General features: G+C 32.7%; 2 protein-coding genes across 14 annotated transcripts in view; both read right to left on the bottom strand.

The window, feature by feature from the left end:
* LOC143247457 (protein angel homolog 2-like) overlaps positions 1-18278 on the bottom strand; it is a 61995-nt gene extending 43717 nt beyond the window's left edge. The window contains exon 1 of one of the 2 annotated variants that reach the window (XM_076495595.1): positions 17735-18278. The gene's annotated coding sequence lies outside the window, so the exon portion shown is untranslated. The remainder of the gene's footprint in view (positions 1-17734) is intronic. The other variant, XM_076495596.1, reaches the window with a different exon arrangement.
* Positions 18279-19870: 1592 nt separating this feature from the next.
* Positions 19871-24387, bottom strand: part of LOC143247458 (uncharacterized) — a 136110-nt gene continuing 131593 nt past the window's right edge. For all 12 annotated transcript variants that reach the window (XM_076495608.1, XM_076495606.1, XM_076495602.1 and 9 more), the window contains one exon: positions 19871-22959. In XM_076495608.1, coding sequence (XP_076351723.1) covers positions 22769-22959 — 191 coding nt within the window. In that variant the 3' untranslated portion in view covers positions 19871-22768. The remainder of the gene's footprint in view (positions 22960-24387) is intronic.

Here is a 24387-nt window from a genome sequence, read left to right on the forward strand (position 1 = left end):
TCTTGAGATACATTTTTACTTCAAGTGGATTTCTTGTCATCATGAACTTCCAGGATGGGAAGAGTTATGTATTTCAACAAATTACTGTTAAAGTAAATGCAGGTACTTCACAACACAGCAAAAAAATCAGAGGTATTTGCTTAAGCCTATGGCTCATTATAAGTACACCAACTCATAATGTCAGTATTGTGCTCATCTGCAGAGTAGGCAAAGTATTAAACCTGTCCATTAGATCAGTAGGTCAGGAGTGACCAGAAATGAGAGGAGTCACTGCATCAGAAATGGTAGCTTATTTTAATGATGTAGGGAAGTTTCATTTTTAAGTTAGTTACCTTTCAGAAATTGAACAAAACATTGTAGTAACAATTATTCAACTAAATCAAACCAAAAATTATAAAAATACTTAAATGTATTTTTTATCTTCATCACTTGATCCCTTTTTACATAAATACCTCCACTGAAGGGAATTGTATAAAACATGGCTAACATGATGAAAAAAAAAGAAACTATTCTACAGATTAATTTTGGCCAAATCAGAAACCTGTTATAAGAATCCCATATTTTAATACTGCTTATATTATTATTCAGAATTTTTAATAGTTTGAATAATGCTTTTAACAAATTATAAAATCTCTTTTCAACCTAAGGAAAAAAAACAAAAAACATTGGCAAATACTGTTACACATAAATCCATAACAACTGACTAAATCATGAATTAGGAACTAAGGATGACAAATTGGAGTCCTCACATTAAGATGTAAAAGCTTATTTCCCCTTGAGTCATGAATTTCTCTCATGAAATGAAGTATTAAACCAATGGTGTGTGTATGTATATATATTAGTTTATTTTAACTCAAAAACAAGCTGAAACGAAAAACAAATTAAACAAAGAAATGTTGCATTAACAGAAAATATCCCAGGGTACAAGCTACAATGTGGAATTTCAAAAATGTACTCTAGGTTTTGGAAACAACTGCAGAAGTAGGATCCACATTGTGGTGGAGATACATCATCTATCAGGCTTAACCTCCATTTGCCAGTCTCACATAAGAAATAAAGAGTAGCAATAGATATAGAATTAGAAATAAAAATTAGGAGAGTGAGATGTTGGTGTTCAAGCCCTCAACACCCCACATCTTTATCACCCTTCACTGCCTATAGACAGTTGTGGGAAGATGACTGCTCTCCAAAGTAAAGAATTAACTGAAATAAAATAATAAAAAATAAGGAAATAATGTACTACCACTTGGAGCTAAGTAAGATGAAAACTTGCCTCTTGATGTGAGCATACCAGCCCCCAATATCAGCCAATGTACTAGCTTATTAAAATGAAGGCTTATGAAATGATCATACACTGAGAAACAAATATTGTATAATCACCTATACATCTGATTATTATGCATAAGTGGATTAACTGAAAGAAGAACTACACAAACTCAGCTATACAAATATATTTGGTTGGATGCTTGGTACTGAGTCAAGACAGTTTGACCCTAGATTCCATTGAAAATATAGATGAGAAGGAACTATCGGACTGTATGCCAGTCATAACTGAGTTATGTCAATGGTTCAAGTTGGTGAAAAATAAAGCAATCCATCAGGTTCAATTCAAAGCTTGGTAAAGGGTGCCAAGAAAATCTTGTCTCTTTTCACAGATGATCAGCACATCTACCTGGTAATGTTTACATGTGGTGGCATCAGCTAGACACAAAAGACTTTCTCATTCTCACAGAAGTATTTTTTATTTGATGGAATATAAAACAGTTCCCTTGTTGTGCCAAGGTAAAAACTAGCAAAGGCTTAACCACCAAATCCATGCATACTGTAATTGTAATGAAGTTACAATGGTGTCTAAAGTACACACAGAGCTATCCCAGTCCTCTACTGTTATATATACGCTGCAAAACAGGCTACCAGTGCCTCTACTAAGACATAGCTCTAGACTGATAGTACAAAGCACATGCATTGCTTATGGAGAGTTGGACTATTATAGCAAAGATAATAAATATATATTTCAGCTACAGCAAGAAGAAACTAAAGAGCCCAAGTCAGATATGGCCATTGAATTGTTGAAGTAGAAGGAAAAGCTTGCACCAAAAATTATGTTGGTCAACTCAGCTCTTTCAGGGTTGAGGTTCCTTTGACATGTTCCTCTCAGAGTACAAGGTTGCATGAAAGAGCACCTAGTTGACACAGTAGAAACCAACACACTGATGTTTCTCACAGTATATCAGGCACTCTGACAAAATCATCTCTAAGTCCTATTGACAAGAACTTTGTTCTGTAAACAAAGTTGACGTAAATAGGCCATGCTCTAACTGCGTACAGAGGGTTTACTTACAGAACAAAGGCAATTTTTGTAAGTCTTCTTGATGACAAGAAATCCACTTAAAATGAAAATGTATCTCAGGTCTTTGTTAACCCGAAGATGACCCAGGAAGGTCAAAACGTTGTTTTCTGCTTATCAGTAAAAGTGTTAATACCCATACCAGCAATTCTGAGATACATGTTGTAAACCTTGGTTTTGGCATTAAGATTCTTGGAATGGAGGTATTAAGGATCTCAGTGATTTGATTTCCTGTGCAACAACTGAACTGAAAAGTTGTAATCTGTGGCTTACTATGAACAATAGTTAGTACTGTGTCAGTACCTTGAATGTGCTTTTTAGCCCATATGTAAAAGATTTTTTTTTCTATTCAGTACGTAAGCAGCATTACTCAGGCAGTTATTCATGGTAAGGGGAATGAAGTCTCAATGTTTGTTTGTTTCTCTGCAATTATCAATGACTGATCATTTAGCTGCATGATGGAATGTTCAATGGCACAGCAAGCAATGGCAAAGTTACAGATGCTAGTAAGAACACTAGGGTTGTATCCATTACATATCATTGAAAAGTAAATAGTCATATACCAATACACCTGACACTGCTAGTTAAGAACTGTCAAGAATGTTGTGGTATATTTATTTTACTGGATGACTAATGTGTGTCTGTGTGCATGCATGGAAAGTTTTAAATGCGCAAAAATGAAATAAAAAGTACAAATAGCGTTATCAAATGCGTGAGGAAAGTGTGGATACAGATAGCACAATTAATTAATCACATTAAGACAAAATGAGCATGTGTACAGTTAGTTCTATGGTGTTTCATCATTACCTCAAAGAGACCGCACGTTCATTTGCGCCTCGACAGTGAGTAAATGATGTAATATAAATCTATATGAAGTTTGTAATTTACGAAATAATTTACCGTTGTCAAGTGCATAGATACACTACATTTCTACATAAGGCCTCAAGATGCCCAAGTATTTTCATAAATCATAGGATTCAAGGAAATAAAAACACCAAAGAAGATGAAAGGAAGAAGATCGAAAGAAAAGACAAAAGAAACTGCTTATATACCGAGTCAATAAATATAAAGAATAGCTAGAAGAAGAGGACAAGAGACATCTGATGAAACTGTTTATGTACCGAATTAAGAGAGATAAATAATAGCTAGAAGAAAAGCACAAGAGACATCTGATGAAACTGCTTATATACCGAGTCAAGAGAGATAAAGAATAGCTAGAAGAAGAGCACAAGAGACATCACATGAAACTGCTTATATACCGCATCAAGAGAGATAAAGAATAGCTGGAAGAAGAGCACAAAAGACATTTGATGAAACTGCTTATATACCGAGTCAAGAGAGATAAAGAATAGCTAGAAGAAGAGCACAAAAGACAGTTGATGAAACTGCTTATATACCGAGTCAAGAGAGATAAAGAATAGCTGGAAGAAGAGCACAAGAGACATCTGATGAAACTGCTTATGTACCGAATCAAGAGAGATAAAGAATAGCACAAGAGATAACTGAAGGAACTGCTGCCACACCAGAAGGAAATCACGGCAGAATGCCAAGATGAAGAGTGAATATTCAGTTGCAGTAATTGTTGCTAGAAGAGAACAAGATTGAGAATATCAAGCTCAAGGAAAGGTTGCTTCTGTGGAATGGAAATCTAGAATGTATTTTAAAATAGCTAATGATTATAATCCAAATCATTGATATCATGAATCAGAGTGAGACTGCATATGATGTTGGGAGAAGGTATGTATAATATGAATTTGCAAGTAAAAAAACTATCCATATGAAAAGCTAGTACCGTGTTGTGATCATAGCAAATTTGAATTCCAACCTTTGAGAGAACCACCATCATCTCTTAATGAATTGTTTCAGAGAAATGGTGAAGAGGCTAAAAACTCACTAACCAATATTAGAAGATATGACAGTGTTTTCCAATTGACGCATACTGAAATTGAAAGTATCATCACAGAACCAGGATATATATCGACTTTCAAGATTCAAGAGCATGTGTACTATAAGATTGGTTTTCTCTATCTACTTCCAAATAAATAACCCACACGTTTTCAAGTGTATTTCTTAGGAGATGAAGAAGGGTGTCACTAGAAGAAGTATTGTTATGTCAAATTGAAATCCAACTATAGTAACAGAACTACAACAGATGCTCCAAAAATATTATTGATATATTACAAGTATCAATCAGCTATAAAAACAATAACGGCTATTTTACAAAATTGCTATCAACCCAGACAAGACACCACCTGAAGAACATGAAAGAATGTACAATACACCAGTTACAGATGACACTGCTATGTTAATGGCCGGGAATTAAACAGCAATTCGTGACTGTCATAAAACAGAACAACCACTAAATAAAAATAATTGCATAACAGCAAACAGAGCTTTTTTGTTGTTGATGAACGATTCAACGTTGCTTCCTGATTCAACATTGCATCCTCAAATGTATTTTCTAGTGCATGTCATCCTCAAATAAAACGTGCAATAAACATACCTGTTGAATATAGTGCAAACTTTACCTTAAAGTTGTTTGACAGCTTGAAATGATGTAGGGCGCCTGACAGTATGAAGAAGTAATCTAACATAGACCACATCACCCATGTTCAGATGGATGGTATAAAGTGTGCCAAGAGCCTAATGAGATTTCGTACCTTCATAACTGTCTACAGGTCCTCGTAATATTCACTTACAGACTCTTCTACTTTTGTTCCATGTATGATATTTGGAGATTTCATGATACACAAATGCTTTTACAAAATCATTTTCAGTAAAAAGTTTTAAAATGTTGTAAATGTTATTGGTGGTTCATTTTGGACTTTACAGTCATCTGGATCAATGTACAACTGAAGTCCATTTTCAAAATAGAGTTGAGGTTGCGTCACAGGAAAACAATGTTCTTAAAGAAGAAATTCAAATAGCCTTCAAACAGCTTCATTTGGACTAATATATCGAGAATTTTGATAGACATTTATTTCATTGTGATTGTTTGTCTTTGGCTAACGTGAAACTGTCATATCTTGTCCTTTGTTCACGAACTTGTAAACGCACTTGACTGATTTTACAGAATTGACAGTTTCAGCATTGACATGTGCATTGCACAGCCTTTTTTAGGTAAAGGTTGTGGGGTATAATCAATCTGTTGTCAAGAGCACCATTGTTGGTTGTCTTTCCAAATATGCCATCAGCAACTCTTCTTCTATATAAACAGCAGCCATCAACATCTGCTTGTGTTTCAGAACGACATTGTTTGGAAAATCCTTTTGTTCCTTTTACATCCTTCATATGTATTATTTTTTATATAGTTTTCGAAAAATACCACAGGTAAACATGTTGAGAGCAATTTCATGAAGTTTCTTATCTTTTAGAGAGATAGGCACCTCTGCAGTGATTATTTTGTCAATACTGTACATGTAGCATTTCACTTTTCCAAATAATCACGTTTTTAAGTAATTAAATAAATTTCATAGCTTTTGGTTTAAAAACTCTAGCATTTTGATAACGACGTTCATCACTTGTTTGATTTTCCATTAGTTATTCCTTCATTTTAGGCCAGTTTGGATTCCAAGTGTGGGCTATTAATAAATCTAGCTTTCCATAAATTTTGACATAGCACATTGCAACTTGCTTCTTCTCATTCATATATTTTGAACTACTAATATAAGCATCCTGCAATACTATTAATGTATCAATGAATTTTAGTGCTCTGTCCTGTCGTAAAGTATTATTTACATACTTATATTCAGCAGCTCTTGAATGAATAATACCTTAATCTTCTGATGAAGTACCTTCTTTCTTCTCAATAGCGTGCTACATTCATGTGGCCTCACCTTTAATCTGTGGGAATAAAATTTAGCAGCAGAAACTTTTCGCCATGAAATAATTAGTCCTTGCACTGGTATCCAGAGTGATATTCATCCTTTTCATTCCAGAAGAATGGAGAATATTGAAGTGTGCCATAGATTCTATCCGTATCAGCAATTATTTTTGTTTGGTTGATATTCTGCTATATTACAATAGCTCTAACCACTATTCAATCTCCATCCACTAACACAGCAACTTCATCGGTTACTGATGCACTATACATTATTTTATGTTTTCCAGGTGGTCTCCTATCTGGATAAATAACAAGTTTGTAAACATCTGATGTTATATTTTTATATAACTGGCTTCATACTTTTAACATGTGAATGATGTTTATGGAGTATCGATTGTAGCTCAGTTATTATAGTTGGATTCAAACTTCATATACCAATATTTCTTCTTTTACTGACCTATTCTTCTTCATTTCTCATTGAATACACTTGCAAATGTTTAGGTTGTACATTTGGCAGAGGAACCAATCCTTGCTTTTGCATCTTGCTCTTGAATCTTCAAAGTCGATAATATCTGGTTCTGTGATGATAGTTCCAGCTCCAAAGGCGTCATTTGAAAACCACTGTTACATTTCCTAATACTGATTAAAGAGGTTTTTTAGAATTTTCTTTATTTCCCTGAAGGAATACATTAAGAAATGATGGAAGTTCTCTCAAGGGTGGCAATTTAATGTTTCCATTATCATAACACAGGGTATAACATAACACATAATCCTGGGTATTCATTTGAATACCTCTTTGCCCTGTAAAAGTTAAATTATATAGATTTTATTCCAACATCACATGCAAACTCTGATTCATAATCATAAACATCTTTGAAATAAATTCTAGATCTCCATTCACCAGCAGCAACCCAGTTTTAAGCTTAACGTTATTTATCCTGTTATATTCTAGTAGTAATTTTTGTAACTGATAATTTTGTTCTTCTTCTTGTCATTCAGCCACGATTTCCTTCATGTGTGGCAGCAGTTTCATCAGCTGCTTAATATGTTCTTATTTTAACTTTCCTTTCCCTATTTTAAGATTGTCTTGCAGCAATTTATTTTCCTTTCCTTGTAATTTTCTTTATTCCATCCACTTGGCTATTTCTGATTTTTATGATTCCATGATTTCAAAACACGTTTGGGCGTCTCGACGCACTTCGGTGATGGTGTAGTTTATCTGTGCACTTGAGAAAGTTGAATATTTCAAAAACTATAAAGTACGTTTATTGATATATACATAAAGGTTATACCGTTTACTTAGAATTGCTGTCGAGAAGGAAAGTAATGTGCGATCTCTTTGAGATAATAGTGAAATACCATGGAACAAATTGTACACTTGTTCACTTTGTCTTCACGCAGTTAATTAATTGATGGTTATTAGCCACATTAAGGAAAATTTATGTTTTTAGTGTGAAATCACATCACGCAATCTATGGCAGCAGCTACAATAAACTTACGTCAAACATAATAAATTCTGAGTAACACCAATAATGAGGAGGTTTGGGGACTGTCTGCCCACCATTAACACTCTCCATGTTCCAGACTATCATCCCACAAAGTCTGGATGCGATTGTCCAAGACACCCAGGAGTAGTTAAATAATGGATAGACACAAATTTTTGTGCTTTATATATATAAAAGCAATTCGTTGCTGAAACCAACATAAGTTTAGAACCAATAAATTATGTGATTAATCATTAATAAAGAGGAGACTTCTCGTGCAAATAGATTAACAACTTAACGGTGTTATAGACTGTTTGAATGTTATAAATCTATGTTTAGTAATCTGACAAAGAAAGAAGCAAGTGATTATCAACCATTTATTTACCCACACAGAATAATGAATATTAAATTGTTACAACTTTGTGTACTAAAACAGTCTTAAGTAACACTGTTTATATTTGTAGCTTGTAATAAGTACAGTCATCTTGGACTGAAGCTAAGTGCATTTTCCTGATAAAATATGTTTGTCGCACCATTTCATAACTATATCACAATTTTATAATTTCCTTCATTATAAGCAGTTTATCAAAAAAAGCAAAGCGTTTTCTATTTACTTCACAATTTCAATAATTTATGAAATAATGGAAGGTTATACAGGGTGTTAGGAAAGTCACTGTGCAGTTTTGTAATCATATTTTATTCAGTCTATTTCAAGCCAGCAACTGATAGTGGTGTTTAGAAACAAAATAAGGAGGATCCAGGCCTGACCAACGGCGGTCACTTTCAACATTGTTTATAATTGTCATTCATATTTACCTCCTGTATTCTATATTGAAACATGTCCGTTAATAAATATGTAAATGCACAGTGACTTTCCGAACACCCTGTATAATATATTATCTTTCATGTAATTGCAGATTGAAAATGGAGATAAATTTTGGAATTTATGTATTATTAACAGAATACAGACGAGTGAAATTTTTAACTAAGTCAGTTTTTAAATCACGTTTACTGTTACTGTTATATAGCAATCATCCGGAACTTAATTCAGTACAATCCAAGATAACCCCTGCAGTAGGGTAAACACAGGGTTTTGCTGTTGTTTCCTCTGAATTAGATTGTACATATTAAGAATCCAACGGATACAATATTGACACTCTTGGACATCTTTTATTCTTATACACATCCAAAATGGCTGCCATCGACATATTATCAGTATCATATTATACCACAACACAAAACTAGAAAAAATGTAATACTCTATTTAAAAAAAAAAAACTTTATAAATTATCAGATCTTTCATATGTATTCAATGTAGGATAAAAAAAATTAAAAACGATAAATATGAATCAATTTTTTAAAAAATGGCAAATATTCCAAAATGATAGATTTCTAATTTATTTATGAAAGAAGAAAATGGTTGCAATATGAAATACATAAATGTAAGACAAAAAATACAATTAAATCCACATCAAATAACAAAAAAACTTATGCTTGACGTATATAAATGAGCAAAATTTCAAAAAGAAAATATATTGGAATTCTCATTTTCTATGGTAATGCATTCGATAATCAAGAACAGCCGTAATTGTGTAGTAAATATAAAACAAAATAAAAGCGACAAGACACTCATTATAATGACTAAAAATTATGTACTATAATACAATAGTTAATATTTGTGATGTGAACTTGTTTTGAATACATTATATGAAAGCAAGTGAAGTGCATACTGTCCATTTAGTCACAGACATCCACTGTAGAAGAATCCTTAACCAAACACACCCAAAACTTACTATATGCAGTACTGTGCAAAAGTTAAAAATTATATTTCAAGCTACTTTAATACGAACAATAGAAGATAAATAGCAAATGAAACATCAAATTTGATTAATCTTTGTATTTAATACAATAGAAATTCAGTGGCAGTGCTTTAATTCAGATAACAGTTAACAATTTGTGTTCCCCTTTTGCTTTAATAACAGCATACAGTCTTTCATGCATAATTGCAACATATTTAATCGAAGTGTCCTTAAGGATTTTACTCCAAATGTCTCTAATACACTCTCATAAAGTTTTTTTGGAATTAACTTTTCATTTAACAAGTTTTCGATCTACCAAATCCCAAATATGCTCAATTGGGTGGAGATCAGGGCTCTCTGGTGGACCATTGCATCATTTTAAGGACTCCAGCAGCTTTTTACTTAGCTAAGTAATTTCTGCATAGGTTGAATGAGCGTTTGAAATAATTATCTTCTACCAACCCTTTATCAATAATAAGCAAATCACTTGGTATACCACAATGAATCAATATTTGATGGTACTTCCACTGTTACTATATTCCATCGTTCTTTTAAATATCTCCTGTTGCTTCAGCAAAAAAACACTCCTCAAACCATTACACTATCTCTCTTAAGCTTCATGGTAGGTGCTATACATTTAGGAAAATATATTTCATCTTTCTTCTGCTGGACATACAACCTACACTTTGAACCAAATATTTCAAACTTGGACTCATCCGCCCCTAACACCCTTTTCCAATCATCAGCAGTACAGTTTTTGTACATTTTAGCAAATTTCACTCTCTTGACAATATATGGAGATCGAAATAAAAGTTTTTAAACTGCTACATGATCAAATATTCCTTTACTGTATGTCTTTTTGATGCTATATATTTGGGCACTTCTCTGCCATTTCTCACATGGTTGTTTATCTCATGCTTGAGATCAGTGGCAGTCTTTCTTCTGTCTTAAAAAATTGTATAAACAAGGATACTTAACATCAGTATTGTTGAATTTACGTGTTCTGCCTCTTCCTTTCCTATTTGCAAATTTAACATTTCGGTCTCACAATCTAGGGTGTACTTATCAATATTTGGGGAGCATTTCAAGTGTACGGCAATTTGTTTGAAAGTCCAACCAGCATAACGTAAGACATTTATGCCATCTATAGGCTCTACTGACAATTGTAGATCTATGTTTTGAAAGCATGGTATGACAACAAAATTTAATATATATAATGTTAAACCCTGTTTTTATCAAGGTTTATTTGTCGAGTGTTATTAAACTGATTTCTTCTAGCACATACTGGTACCATATGTTAACTTCTTTCTGAATAGTTAAGACACTGCATGAAATACCATGACAGTTATTTGAGACCCTACATTGATCAATATGTTCATTCAAGTAGAACCATTATAGCATACTCTCGATACAAGGATATAGAAATTTTAAACAATGATAAGTATTCTCAGTCTGGCTCATTTAATTGTCAACATTTATCAGTAAAGCATTATCATAGTGTTGAAATTTACCTTCTGTAATGGCACAATCCAGGAAATGAGCGGCATTTTAGGTTTATTTTTTAATTTAGATGTTTCTGTTGTTTCAAAAGAGGGTCTTTTTTACTTCAGTTGTATAAAAGAGTAGGAATGCTACATTAGAGGATAGTTGGTTAGCAAGCTTGCTACTTTATCGGTTCAGTTTTCTGAATATTAAATTTTGTTTCCAGGAAGAAAATATATATACATGTGAAAATACTGGTGTATGGAAAAAGTCTGCAAGCGAAGTTTTATACTAGCATTTATTGCAAGCTGGTCTGTTATAAAAATTATAGCAGAAGAAGTAAAAACTATAATTAAGTGTAATTTACTTTTTTACCATTTAAAATAAAGGAGTAACAATAGATATAGAAATATAAATTAGGAGAGCGAGATGCGGGTGCTCAAGCCCACAACGTCCCACATCTATATCACCCTTCACTGCCTATTCATTTTATTTCTATATGTGAGACTGGCGAATGGAGGTTAAGACCGATAGACGGCGTATCTCCACCGCAATGTGGGTCTTACTACGCAGTCACCTACAATACCTAAGGTACATTTTATATCGCACATTATAGCTTGTACCCTGGGATCTTTTTTAATTAGTGTAGCGTTTTTGTTTATTATGTTTTAATTTAATTTTGTTTCGACTTGTTTTAAGTTGTAACAAATTATATATTTAATTTGTTTATGCAGTTTCTTCCTCCAGTCATAACAGACTTTAACTGGGTACCTTAAAGTTCTAAATACGGGCTAATTCTTTACACAGCTCGAACTTACATACTTTAATCTCTGTTCATACGTCTCAAGACAGCATGTTTCTGTATGGGTTTCTTGAAAAATATCCTATTCACATAGACACTACAAAAAACTGTAAAACAGGCATGACTCAAAATTAAACACAGACCAATGGATGGAGCATATAACCTGATTATTTGTTTTCCTGTACTGTCTGTGTTAAATTCATTCTTCACTTAATAGTCCTGAACTCGTAGTTTGCATATATCTTTGGTTTTTCTGATAAACATCAGCTCTAATGGACGTATATTTATCGTACTCTAACCAATGCAGGTGATAATACAGGGTGTTCGGAAAGTCACTGTGCACTTATATATTTATTAACAGACACGTTTCAATATAGAATACAGGAGGTAAATACGAATGACAATTATAAACAATGTTGAAAGTGACCCCCGTTGGCATCAATACAGGCCTGGATCCTTCTTATTTTGTTTCTAAACACCGCTATAAGTTTCTGGCTTGAAATAGACTGAATAAAATATTATTACAAAACTGCACAGTGACTTTCCGAACACCCTGTATATTAGCTGAGTATTGCAGGTCACTTCTGCACTTACCATTTAAAAATACAAAACATGTATTTCTGTCCAACCAATTTTACTTCTTATACTATGGGCAACATTATATTACGTAGTTCTGTCAGACTGAGACAAAAAATGGTCTATTCAGATCAAAATCGACATCATGTAATTGGTACAGTTGTCAGTAGACCAATTATTCATGGCAATTCAGTTTCATTATGAAAAGTTTCCTTATATAACTCTGCAGCATTAACATTGTCTAATTTTATTTTAGTCACTTACATCTTTGTTTAGCATTTTTCATTTTTTAGGGTGTCAGACCCATCGAAAATTTTGCCAAATTGCGTTGTATAATTAGTTTAATAGAGTAAGCTAAACCTACATTACTCCATTTCTGTGACGACCTGAGAAAAACAACATAAAAATTGCAATTTTCAATCTTTTTATATATATATAATTCATCGTTAGCACATATTTATGTCCAGCAGTCTACAAACAAAATCCCTTTCTGAAAACGTATCAATTTCCTTTCCAGTGCTTTTTCAAAACAATAAGAAATCTAGGACTTGCATTAAATAATTTTTATAATTGATCAAATTTTACTAAAGGAAAGCTTGTCACCTCAAAATTTCAATATAATTATTCCAAAAATATTGCTAAAACTTGTATCACATAACATTCCTAGATTGCCTCCAAAACCATTTGCAAAAATTTGGAGAATATTACAAAAATACACCCATCCACATCCTCAATCACATTATAACACTTCCTGGAATTATTACCATGAATTTTTAACATTGCATCATTCGTTGAACAATAAATCCCCAATTCACAGTGAAGATAACGATCTTCATGACATTTTGTTAGGAGTGGCATGTCTGATATTTGATATCCCTTGACTAAATTCAAGGAATGAGAAAGAATTCAGTTTAAAATATTTCATTTGAGAATTTTTTTTAAAATGCTGAAATTAGCGGGTGTTTTCAAGATTCATTTACCTGGAAAATAAAATTGCATTTCTTTTAATTCTCTCTGTAGTATATATTTTTGAAAAATTGTTTATCAAGTATATTGATATCCAACAAGTAGCCAAAAATATTTACAATAGAGCACGTCTTAGAAATGCTATAAAAAGAATTAGTCAAACACCAATAGCAAAAAACAAATGCCCGTGAACAGATAAAATTAATGGTTTTAGAGTGGTCATCTTCTAAAATTCTGTTGACTATACTAGCTGCAAGAGTGAAGAAGAATGATTGTTCCGGAAAAGAACGGCAAAAAATTACACCACACTTTGGGACGGTGGGTTTAAGTGCAACATTTCATAATCCATAGACCATATATATTTCTAATTATTCCAAAATACAATTTAAGGAAAATATCCTCAACTTGCTCCAAACTTGAACACTGTTCTGAGCCTTTTGACAGCCTTACCCACTGGCGGCGTCAAGCATAAGTAACCCAAATTGGTTAGGTTCTGACACAGGTTAGGGGATCCCGATACACGGGAATCTTGTTCATTATTATTTTCATCAATATTTTATTATATTACTTTTTCTATTTTTGTATTGTACTCATTTGGGAAAAGGGGCATTTTCAATAAAAGCGATCCACAGTACATCATCTGGTAGCTGATGTATGTCCGAAAATTGCAGTAGCAAAATACTTCTCGTTGTCAGTCAGACACAAAACCTCTGTCCTGATTGGTTGTTAGGTGTATACACATACATAGTGTACATTATTTAAGAAAGTTACAAACTTAGTGCTGTTAATGTAGAGATAGAAATTACATTTTAATAAATGCATTAGAATCTACTGGCTTGATTTGTTTTGAATTTCGCACAAAGCTACTTGAGGGCTATCTGCGCTAGCCGTCCCTACTTTTGCATTGTAAGACTAGAGGAAAGGCAGCTAGTCATCACCACCCACCGCCAACTCTTGGGCTACTCTTTTACCAACAAATACGGGGATTAACTATCACATTATAACACTCCCATGGGTGAAATAGCGAGCATGTTTGGTGAAACAGGGATTCGAGCCCGCGACCCTCAAATTACGAGTCGAGTACCTTAACCACTTGGTCATACCGAGCCCGAATGTACTGAGTGGATATATTTTGGTTTGTAGAAATATTACATTTCGTTTAAAAGATGGATGAGTTCTCCACAAGCATTCCTGCTTAGAGCACCCAATGTGACTTACTCCATCCTAAAGAGTGTCACAGTGCCAAACCAATATAACATTTTATTTTATAGATAATAGCAATGGAGCAAAAGAATTAACAAATATATACATCTTTTAGACCTACGAATGTGCTAGCACCGGCATTGTTTTGTTTGCAGAATGTGTGGTAGAATTAAATTTTACAGTGGCTCTTTTCTTTGAAATTATTTGTTCGCACTAAGTGTGCTACCTATTAAGATTTCAAACAACCGGAAATTTGAATTTAGAAATTAACTGAATGTCCATAAGTTTCAAATTTATGATATTTGTTAACAAGACTGATACAAATATATTTTGATATACAAACAATAATTCAATTTCTATTAATGGTTATTGTAAATAGTTATTACAAATAATGATTCAGATACAAAGGTTTTACAAATAATACTGAGTCTTTTACCTGGTTTAGAACTGAATATTTTATTGACGGTTCACGATGAGCGAATTAATTCGGAGTTGAAATTGTTACACTTCACTGAATGACTAGCCTCACTTCATTTACAAATTTACTTTTCTTCTATGAATATATCCAATTTTATCGTATAAATACTAACTCCCGAAATTAATTCACTGAAGTTCGTTTGTTTTTAGAATTTCGCGCAAAGCTACAGGAGGGCTATCTGCGCTAGCCATTCCTAATTTAGCAGCATAAGACTAGAAGGAGAGAAGCAAGTTATCACCACCCACTGCCGACTCTTTTACTAACGAATAGTGGGTTTGACCATCATATTATAACGTATCTACGACTAAAATAGCAAGCACGTTTGGTGTGACGGAGATTTGAACTTGTGACCCTCGTATTACGAGTCGAACGCCTTAGCCACCTGGCCATACCTGACCTTCACTGTAGTTAATACACGGTTTATAATGTTCGTACATAGTTTTCTGATGAATAAGCGTTTATCAGAGTTATAGCTTCAGAGATTTATAGTATACTATATGTAGCAAACCAACAATATTCTGAAACTGTCTCTCCGCGTTGCGTTGGTTACCTTTTACAAGCTTGTTAGAAGATTTCCTAGAAATTTCATCCAAAGCAACAATACTTGTATTTTAACACTACAAGTTATAAGATTTTCTAAATATATATTTAATTAAAATAAATAAATATACATATGTATAAATTCGCTGCAGGTGTAATATTAGATACACTACATGGCCAAAAGTATGTGGATACCCCTTCTAATTAGTGGGTTCGGTTATTTCAGCCACACCCATTGCTAACAAGTGCATAAAATCAAGCATACATCCATGCAATCTCCATAGACAAAACATCAGCAGTAGAATGAGTCGTACTGAAGAGCTCAGTGACTTTCAACGTGGCATCTTTCCAACAAGTCAATTCGTCAAATTTCTGCCTAGCTAGAACTGCCTCAGTCAACTGTAAACGCTGTTATTATGAAGTGGAAACATCTAGGAGCAATAACAGCTCAGCCACACAAGCTCACAGCACGGGACTACCGAGTGCTGAAGCGCGTAAACATCGTCTGTACACAGTTGAAACACTCATTACCGAGATTCAAACTGCTTCTGAAAGCAACGTCAGCACAAGAACGCCTCGTCAGGAACTTCGTGAAATGGGTTTCCATGGCCGAGCAACCACACACAAGCCTAATATCACTATGCGCAATGCCAAGCGACAGCTGGAGTGGTGTAAAGTACACCACCATTGGACTCTTGAGCAGTGGAAATGCGTTCTCTGGAGCGATGAAGTACGCTTCAATATCTGGCAGACTGACAGACGAATCTGGGTTTGGCATATGCCAGGAGAACACTCCCTGCCCGAATACATAGTGCCAACTGTAAAGTTTTGTGAAAGAGAAATAATGGTCTGGGGCTGTTTTTCATTGTTTGGGTCAGGCTCTTTAGTTCCAGTGAAGGTAAATCTTAATGCTACAGCATACAATGACATTCTAAAGAACTGTGTGCTTCCAACTTTGTGGCAACAGTTTGGGGTAGACCCTTTTCTGTTTTAACATGACACTGCCCCCGTGCACAAAGCGAGGTCCATAAAGACATGGTTTGCCAAGGCTGATGTGGAAAAACTTGACTGGCCTGCACAGAGCCCTGATCTCCCCCCCATCGAATACCTTTGAGATGAATTGGAACGCCGACTGCGAACCAGGCCTTCTCGCCCGACCTCACTAATGGTCTTGCGATTGAATAGTAGCGAATCCCCGCAACCATCTTCCAAAATCTAGTGAAGAGCCTTTCCAGAAGAGAGGAGGCTGTTGTAGCAGAACAGGGAGGGACCAACTCTATATTAATGCCCATTGTTGTAGAATAAGATGTTCAATAAGCACATGTGGGTGCGATGGTCGGGTATCTACATATTTTTGGCCATGTAGTGTAACACTTAATCAGAAGAATTCCATTTCAGGACAGTCTATAAAAAATACAAAATTAAATGGTCTAATTCAATTTATTAGAATAAAGTTATTTTTAATTCATTTCCCTCAAAATAGTACATGTGATTTTAATAACATATTGTGATTTGTAATTTGGTAGTACTAAAATTCTCTTTAAAATATATGCAGTGGTTAAACACAACAATGATTTAGAAGTATCCAATTTGGGGTAATTTTGAGTCCTTTTGACACCATAAATTCGAAAACATAAAAGGATATTCAGAAAATTAGGAAATCTAAAGTGTTTTAGTATACTGTATGTTCAACTAGCGTTTTGCCATTACTAGTGAATTATTTAAAGCATCTGACAGCGAACAAGTAAATTATAATATCTTTCCACTTTTAATTTTCTGACGACAACCCATTTCCTAATAGTGATTAAGTTGCCGTTCAATTGAGAGCTATGTCCTGTTTCTTTACAGTTTTCCAACCTTTACACGTACATAAAACACTAGTCCTGTTAAATTCTCTTATGGTTGTATTAGCATCCGTCTATTGCTGTCTAAGAACGATTTTAACTCAAGCCTTAGTCATGAAATTGTGTGTTTAATTTTACGATTTTGTAACATTATTATTATTATTGTAAATTTAATGTTGGCTTATCTACGAAGCTGAGGTACAACTACACAGGTCTGAATTAAATCATGAATGCATAAATAAAATGGTGATCAGCGTAGGGAAAGTATAACGTAGTCAAGCTACGATGGTTGAACTAACGTTAAGCATGATATTCAAATATGTTTTACTTGTCATTACTAATATTCATAAACGTATTTTGGCCAAAATAAATTAAATAATATGAACTTACCTTAATAGAATTCGCAGTTTAAAGAAATCAGCAACAGAACTTCTATTCAAGGGAGTGATTATTAATAATAGACTCGATGAGTTACCAGGCCTTATTGTTTGTATAACATTATTTCCTTATCTAAACCCCTGTTTACTGTTTCTACAAGGTCACAGTCTTCTTATCGTAATTGCTACTACGAATTACGAGTTATTACGAATGAGCATGGCAAATTCAAGCGAATTATTAATATTTATAAAAACAAACCATTGGCTGTTTTACGTTTCATGCTCTACAAGTAGCTTTATAAATTTACCACGTAAAATAAACAGGAACGACATCTGTTCTTCATTTAATTACTAGATTACTCTTTTTTTTTTTTTACATTTCGCGTAAAACTACACAAGGGTTATCTGGGCTAGCCGTCCCTAATTTATCAATGTAAGACAGGAGGGAAGGCAGCTATTCATCACCACCCACCGCCAACTCTTTTACCAACGAATAGTGCGAGCATATTTGGTGTGACGAAAATTCGAACCCGCGACCCTCAGGTTACGAGGCGAGCGCCTTAACCACCTGGCCATGCAGTGCCTACTAGATTACACACTCCTGTATTAAAAGCATGGCAGATGTGGCGGAAATGCCAAGCATGTTGTGCTTAATAAAAACTTTCGATTCCTATCATAATAATAGAACTTTCCATTTTATTTTGTGCTAAAACGGTCTTTAACAAGTGTTGACCCACATATACAATATTTTCCATTTCAAAGTTGTAAGGTCCATTGTCGGGAGGGGGCTTATATGACGCTTAACCAGAATAAATTGTATTACCTTATACTCATATAGTAGTATTACTTCTCATGGGTTTGTTTTTGTTTTTCACTCAGGGTACTTGGTGTTGAAATATATTTAACATAATTAAATTAATAAAATAAGCGATATACAAGGAAGTTGTTTCTTCCATTTGCCTTGTAATTAAAAGTTTGAAGTGTCGCACTACCTAGACTGAACACTAATAACATGCTGTAACAGAATCCCATTACTGGAGGGAGACTTGCGCTAAATTCCGCTAACATGTTAACAATTTTTACTTAAATCTGGTCTAGGAATCGAGGAACTTCGTATCTCTATTAAAAAGCACACATTTAACACATTCTCATACATGAAAGTTAATTACACTCTTACTAACTGCTAAATTACAAGGCTAATGTCTATGGTGTCATAACAACCAGTAATTTACCAAACCTAATTTAAAATGAACTACTGGTGAAAATAGAAAATTAAAGATGGAAGTAGATGATAAAATGTAGTTTTAGTAAAATGGCCAGTATATATATCTGTGCATGGAGTAATTTAGCCTCACATAGTCAAATATTAATGCACAACAAACGTGCACTATTCATTTGTAGTTAAAGACCAACTTAAAGATGCATAGTTGAATGATTTATCTTTCAGATAACCAAGGTATTGCACAGTAAAATACGAAATAATTAGACATGTACAAGGATACGAATAAAGTATGAATGGAAAAGACAAGGCCTGTTACTTGCTAGAATTTGCCTTCAGATGTCCACCAGAAACTAACTGGATACATTACCAATACCACTACTACACACACAAGCAGCAGATATGTCCTTATGTAAATGTTAGTTTCTCTTTTAAGATTTTAATAAGTATTCTGTATAGTTTGTTTCATTGTCTGTCATCACACAAATCAACATTTAACATCAGAAATCAAACGGAAAATTGCAGTTTCTCTTAATGCATTTAATTTTTGTCTGTGTGTGTGTGTGTGTGTATGTGTGTGTGTGTATTAATTTTCATGAATAATATTTAATAAAAATTTTTATTTAAAAGAAACTGAGCAACTACTATATACAACATGGAATTTTCTTTTAATGATGAAAGCTCAAGTATTTGACCAGATATGCTTCTTGCACAGCTAGAATAGTGAATAGAATAACCAAGAATAGTAACAAACGGCAGGGTAAAAAACATGTATTTCGTATGTTTATACTATATTGCAGTCTCTGGGAACCATTACTAAACTTACTCTGTATTAAGTTACATTTTGCCACTGACAGATGTACTGCTATATGCTGAATAAATTCAATGAACATTAGTAGGTACTAAAAAATGATTCAGTCAGAGACAATGAAGAGTTGCCAGAATACTTTTACTGAACAGCTTTAACAAAAAAAAAAATATATATATATCTTTTGTAACAAATTTGCAAATAAAGCCAACCCTACCAGTTTAAGGGCTTGGCTGGAAGGGTTTTGTACATGCAGTATTCATACACATTAACCCCTAGAGATCTGTTGCACTAGCTACAATATAAAGAATCGGTTATATTACTAGCAATTTTTTTTTTTTTCAAATTATTTTCTTTTGGATTATCCAATAATGCACTGTGTTAAAATGTTTAGTTTTACAAATAGTTATGGTGTAATTTTCTTCCACTGCATTTTGAATAACCAGGAAAATTATTTTATTAAATCACTTTTATAAAACAGTGTAGCTTATAATGCTTTTTTTTTTTTCTAAGGATCTCTAAAACGTTACTCATCATCATGACTTATCAATAGGAAGCCTTAAAAGATATTCCTTTACCTAACCTTTCACTCAGCATATAAGTGGAACAGTTGCATCCCTTTATCATAAAATAAACTTATAGCAAAATTCTTGACTAGGTAAGATCAAAAACGTTTCCAGTTTGTTTATACTAGAAAATCTTGATACTGGTTCTAGTGGTGGAATTAAGTGTTTGTGATAGTACATTAGCAAAGTTATACAACCAGAACCAAGATGTTAAATCAGCAATAACTGTGCTAATTTCTTTAAAATTAAATACTCCATCTGCAAATTGCAAAAGATGTTGAAATTAATGTCATATTTAGTGTTCACAAACTTATCCTTAAATATATAAATATTAATACACAACAGAATAGATAATGCAACAGTATGGAATGCTGCCAAGTATCTTACTAGCATATATGGAACAGGATTTTCATCCCATTTTGAACGATGTAATAATCCAGACATTTGCACAATGTTATTTTATTAGGCTTAAGCTTAAAGGCACATATATTGACTGAAGTATGTATATATCTTAATACATCTCACTAAATTGACAAGTGTTTCAATAACAAATGAAGTTTCAAAATATTGGGACTGAACAATAAATTGTATTTATCTCTAGAAGTAAAACAAAACACGAGTTCATTAACTTTTCATGATTGTTCTTTAAAATAAAATATTTATGAAGTTTTACTGAGGTAAACAAGTTTACAAGGCATTGAAAATTGAAATTACTTAGAAAAACAAAACTAGTACATGAAAGATTCAGTTCCATTGTTCATACTTTCAATTAATGTTCAGGTATAGCAATTTCAGCAAATTTCTTTAGAAGTTTTGTTTTAAACATCAAATTTTCTCTACTGTTGCAATATCAAATATCTTTTAAAATAATTAAATATGAGAAGTTCTCCCAAGGAATGCACAAAAGTTAATATTTTAGTCTCCTGTAAAATAAATCAGAGTACAACTAAAATTAGGTTACACAATTTTTCTTTCTTACAAAGGTGAGACACTACTGAAACCATTTTACAAGTACTTCCAGTTATGTTCAAAAACTTAGATTCTGCAGTGAAAAATTATAAATATTTTAAATTAATCCCTTTAGCACAACAGTAGTAACTTAACTAAAAACATACTTGAACATTAACACTTAAGATGACTAGTAGAAAAAAATGCAACATTAAATAAAAATATCACTAATAGAATAAACAAACATTAAACAAGGAACATGTTGCTGCTCGGAATAATGCTGAAGAAACTTCAAAAACAAGCTAGTTTTTATGAACTGAAATGCAGTCAAAAATCAAACAAAGACCCTCCTATTAATCGTAACTGCCAACTAATATCTACTTTTCATGAAGTATAGCTCATTAATGGAGCTCAGCTATTATCATGGTAACAGAAAGTTCTAAAGTGTATCTGTTATCTTTTTCTCCTTTGAAAAGAGATGGAGTTTGACCACTCTTAATGGTATGTCATTGTTTGACAGTATATGTAGCTTCAAAGACTCTTATTCAGTAAATAATTATGTACCGTAACTGCTTCATAAATGTTTGCTTTTTTGACATACATCAGTCAATCTCATTAATGCTTAATAGTCTAAGTTTACTACTGGAAGTACACTTGCTTTAACATACAAATACAATTTGGTTATAATTTATTCCAAAAGTCTTCAGCAGCAAATAAAAGTTTATGGTTTTAATCATCAACAGCCTACACGTACAACAACAGATATCACAGAGACATACGCTTATATACTTCAGGAACTTTTTATAAGCTCAAATAACAATACACTTGATATACATAATAATCACAAGACAAATTATTCTTCATAAAGCAGGCATTTCATTGAATAAAAGAAGAATGGAGTGAATTGAACAAAATGCAGTAGAGCTTAGAAATATTTATACATTAGTTCAGTGATATGATAGAACAGAAGGCTAATAAAACAATTTTTGTAAACAAATAATTAGTTTTTAGTTTAGTAGTTACCTTAAATCCAAGAAACCCAAGCTTATTAAAAACAGAAAAAAAGTAAACAATTCCAAAACAAGTGGGTTAGTAAGAGATATCAGTATCTTCAGAGCAAAATAGTAGTATATTAACTTTTTGAACTTACAGTGGAAAGTGTTAGCTTGAAAGCTGAAAATAATTAAATATACACATACTAGACAAAGACACAGATGCAAATTTATTCATCTCCTACATTCAAAAAATAAATATATTTAATTTAAACTGATATTAGGCACCATATGATAAAAACATTATATAATGAAGAGAATGCACTTCCATTCTAGTCACCACTGGAATTCAGTACAACTTACTTTAATCTACTTAAGAAAGGAATTATCCAAATATGAAGATATCATGTTTCCCATGAACTTTAGACTGAAGATAAGAAAATTTAGCTTTTATATATATCAACATAATATCAATGTTTAGATTTATTTAAAGTCTTTTGCCAACTAATGTATTCTAATAATTTTGTCTTTCAGATGTATAAGCAAATGGATTAATTTCATTTTTATCTTCTTTAGTGGATCTATATGTCACACGTCGAAATCTATCCTTTTTACTTAATAATGCACGTCCCGTTTTCTTTTCATTATACCTCAAGTTGTAATAGTCGCTTGATCTTGGCTTAAGGATTTCTTTTGAGACACCCCCTGTAATAAAGTTAAACAGATATTCACAAATCACGACAAAACTGAATTTTGATATATACAAAATAATGAAAATTAGACCTAAAAGTAAAACATGATTTATAAAAAAATTACAATTGATACAGAATAAAATGTGAACAGCTGTTCCATTATGAGAAAAAAAACTATTAGGTTATTACTGAGTAATAATACTACACAAGATTTAAAACCCTAAACTGATGGTCTGGAAACAAGTGGCCACTTAGATCAAAGAAAAATCTGATAAAACTTTCTCATAAAATTTTTCATAACCCTAGGGTTAATCTCTTGTTTAAAAAAAAAATGCAATGGAACTACAAAAAAAGTCTTTGTAATAATGAAGTTTTTCCAATGCAATGCTACTTTTCCCTCAGACCCATTCAATTTTGATCTTTGTTTGCACAGTAAGAATGGTTTTCATGGCACTTAGAACATTCTGCACACTTACTGATATTCAGTTATTTCTTTTGACTTTCAGTGGTTAAGGTTTGGTAAAACATCTCAGCATGTCAATTGCTTATTAATTTTAAATAACAAAAAGAGTTACAATTAGGAGAAAAAAGTATCTTTACTACTACTACTCTTGAAGGTTTCTTTTTTATTGAATTTAATGTTTGTGGACTGTTTCTTTCAGATTTCATAAATTTCAACAAGAACCCAATCATTATTACATTAACATTTTATGTAAACATCATGGCTTTTAACATTGCATTAGCAACCGAGACTAGAATAAACACGACTTTTGGACATTCTCAAAACAAATCTTATACAAGTAAATCGTATTTCAAAATACAATAGATTTTTACTAAAATATTGACATAAATGAACTCATTTTGAAATGAAGATTTATCTACAATAAGTAAACTGATAAATAATCTTGTATTCTCTGAAAGCTCTAATGCTAAATTATTGGCAAAAGGCAATTTTAGTGCTTTTTACCATTTTGCAGATACCTTAAAGACAAAAAAGTCATTTCTCTATGATTGACTCCCTGTATTAAGGTTAGAAAATAATAATTTATTATAACACTGAAATAACAGTAACATAAGTACATTATTTTAAACACTTTTAATTTCATTATTGTAAAATTTGGCAGTATGAGTAAAATTTAATAAACTATTTCAAAGTGCTAGTTAGAAGACAGTATAAATAGGAGAATTAGAGCTGTCAACTGTAACTGTTGAAATCTAACCTTGATTGTATTAAATATTATTAAATATTCATAATTATAAAACTAAAAATTTAACACCAGCTTCTTTTGAGAATAATGGAGAGGAACTCAACTTCATTTGGTCATTTAAAAATATTTAAGAATTTGTTTTTAGAGTCTTGTTTTTAACATTTCCAGGCCATCTCATTTACTTTCTTCACAAATATGCAAAATTTTGTTGTTTATTTCCAGATCAAATGTGC

This window comes from Tachypleus tridentatus, chromosome 3 (genome assembly GCF_004210375.1).
Source record: "Tachypleus tridentatus isolate NWPU-2018 chromosome 3, ASM421037v1, whole genome shotgun sequence".
Lineage (NCBI taxonomy): Eukaryota > Metazoa > Arthropoda > Merostomata > Xiphosura > Limulidae > Tachypleus > Tachypleus tridentatus.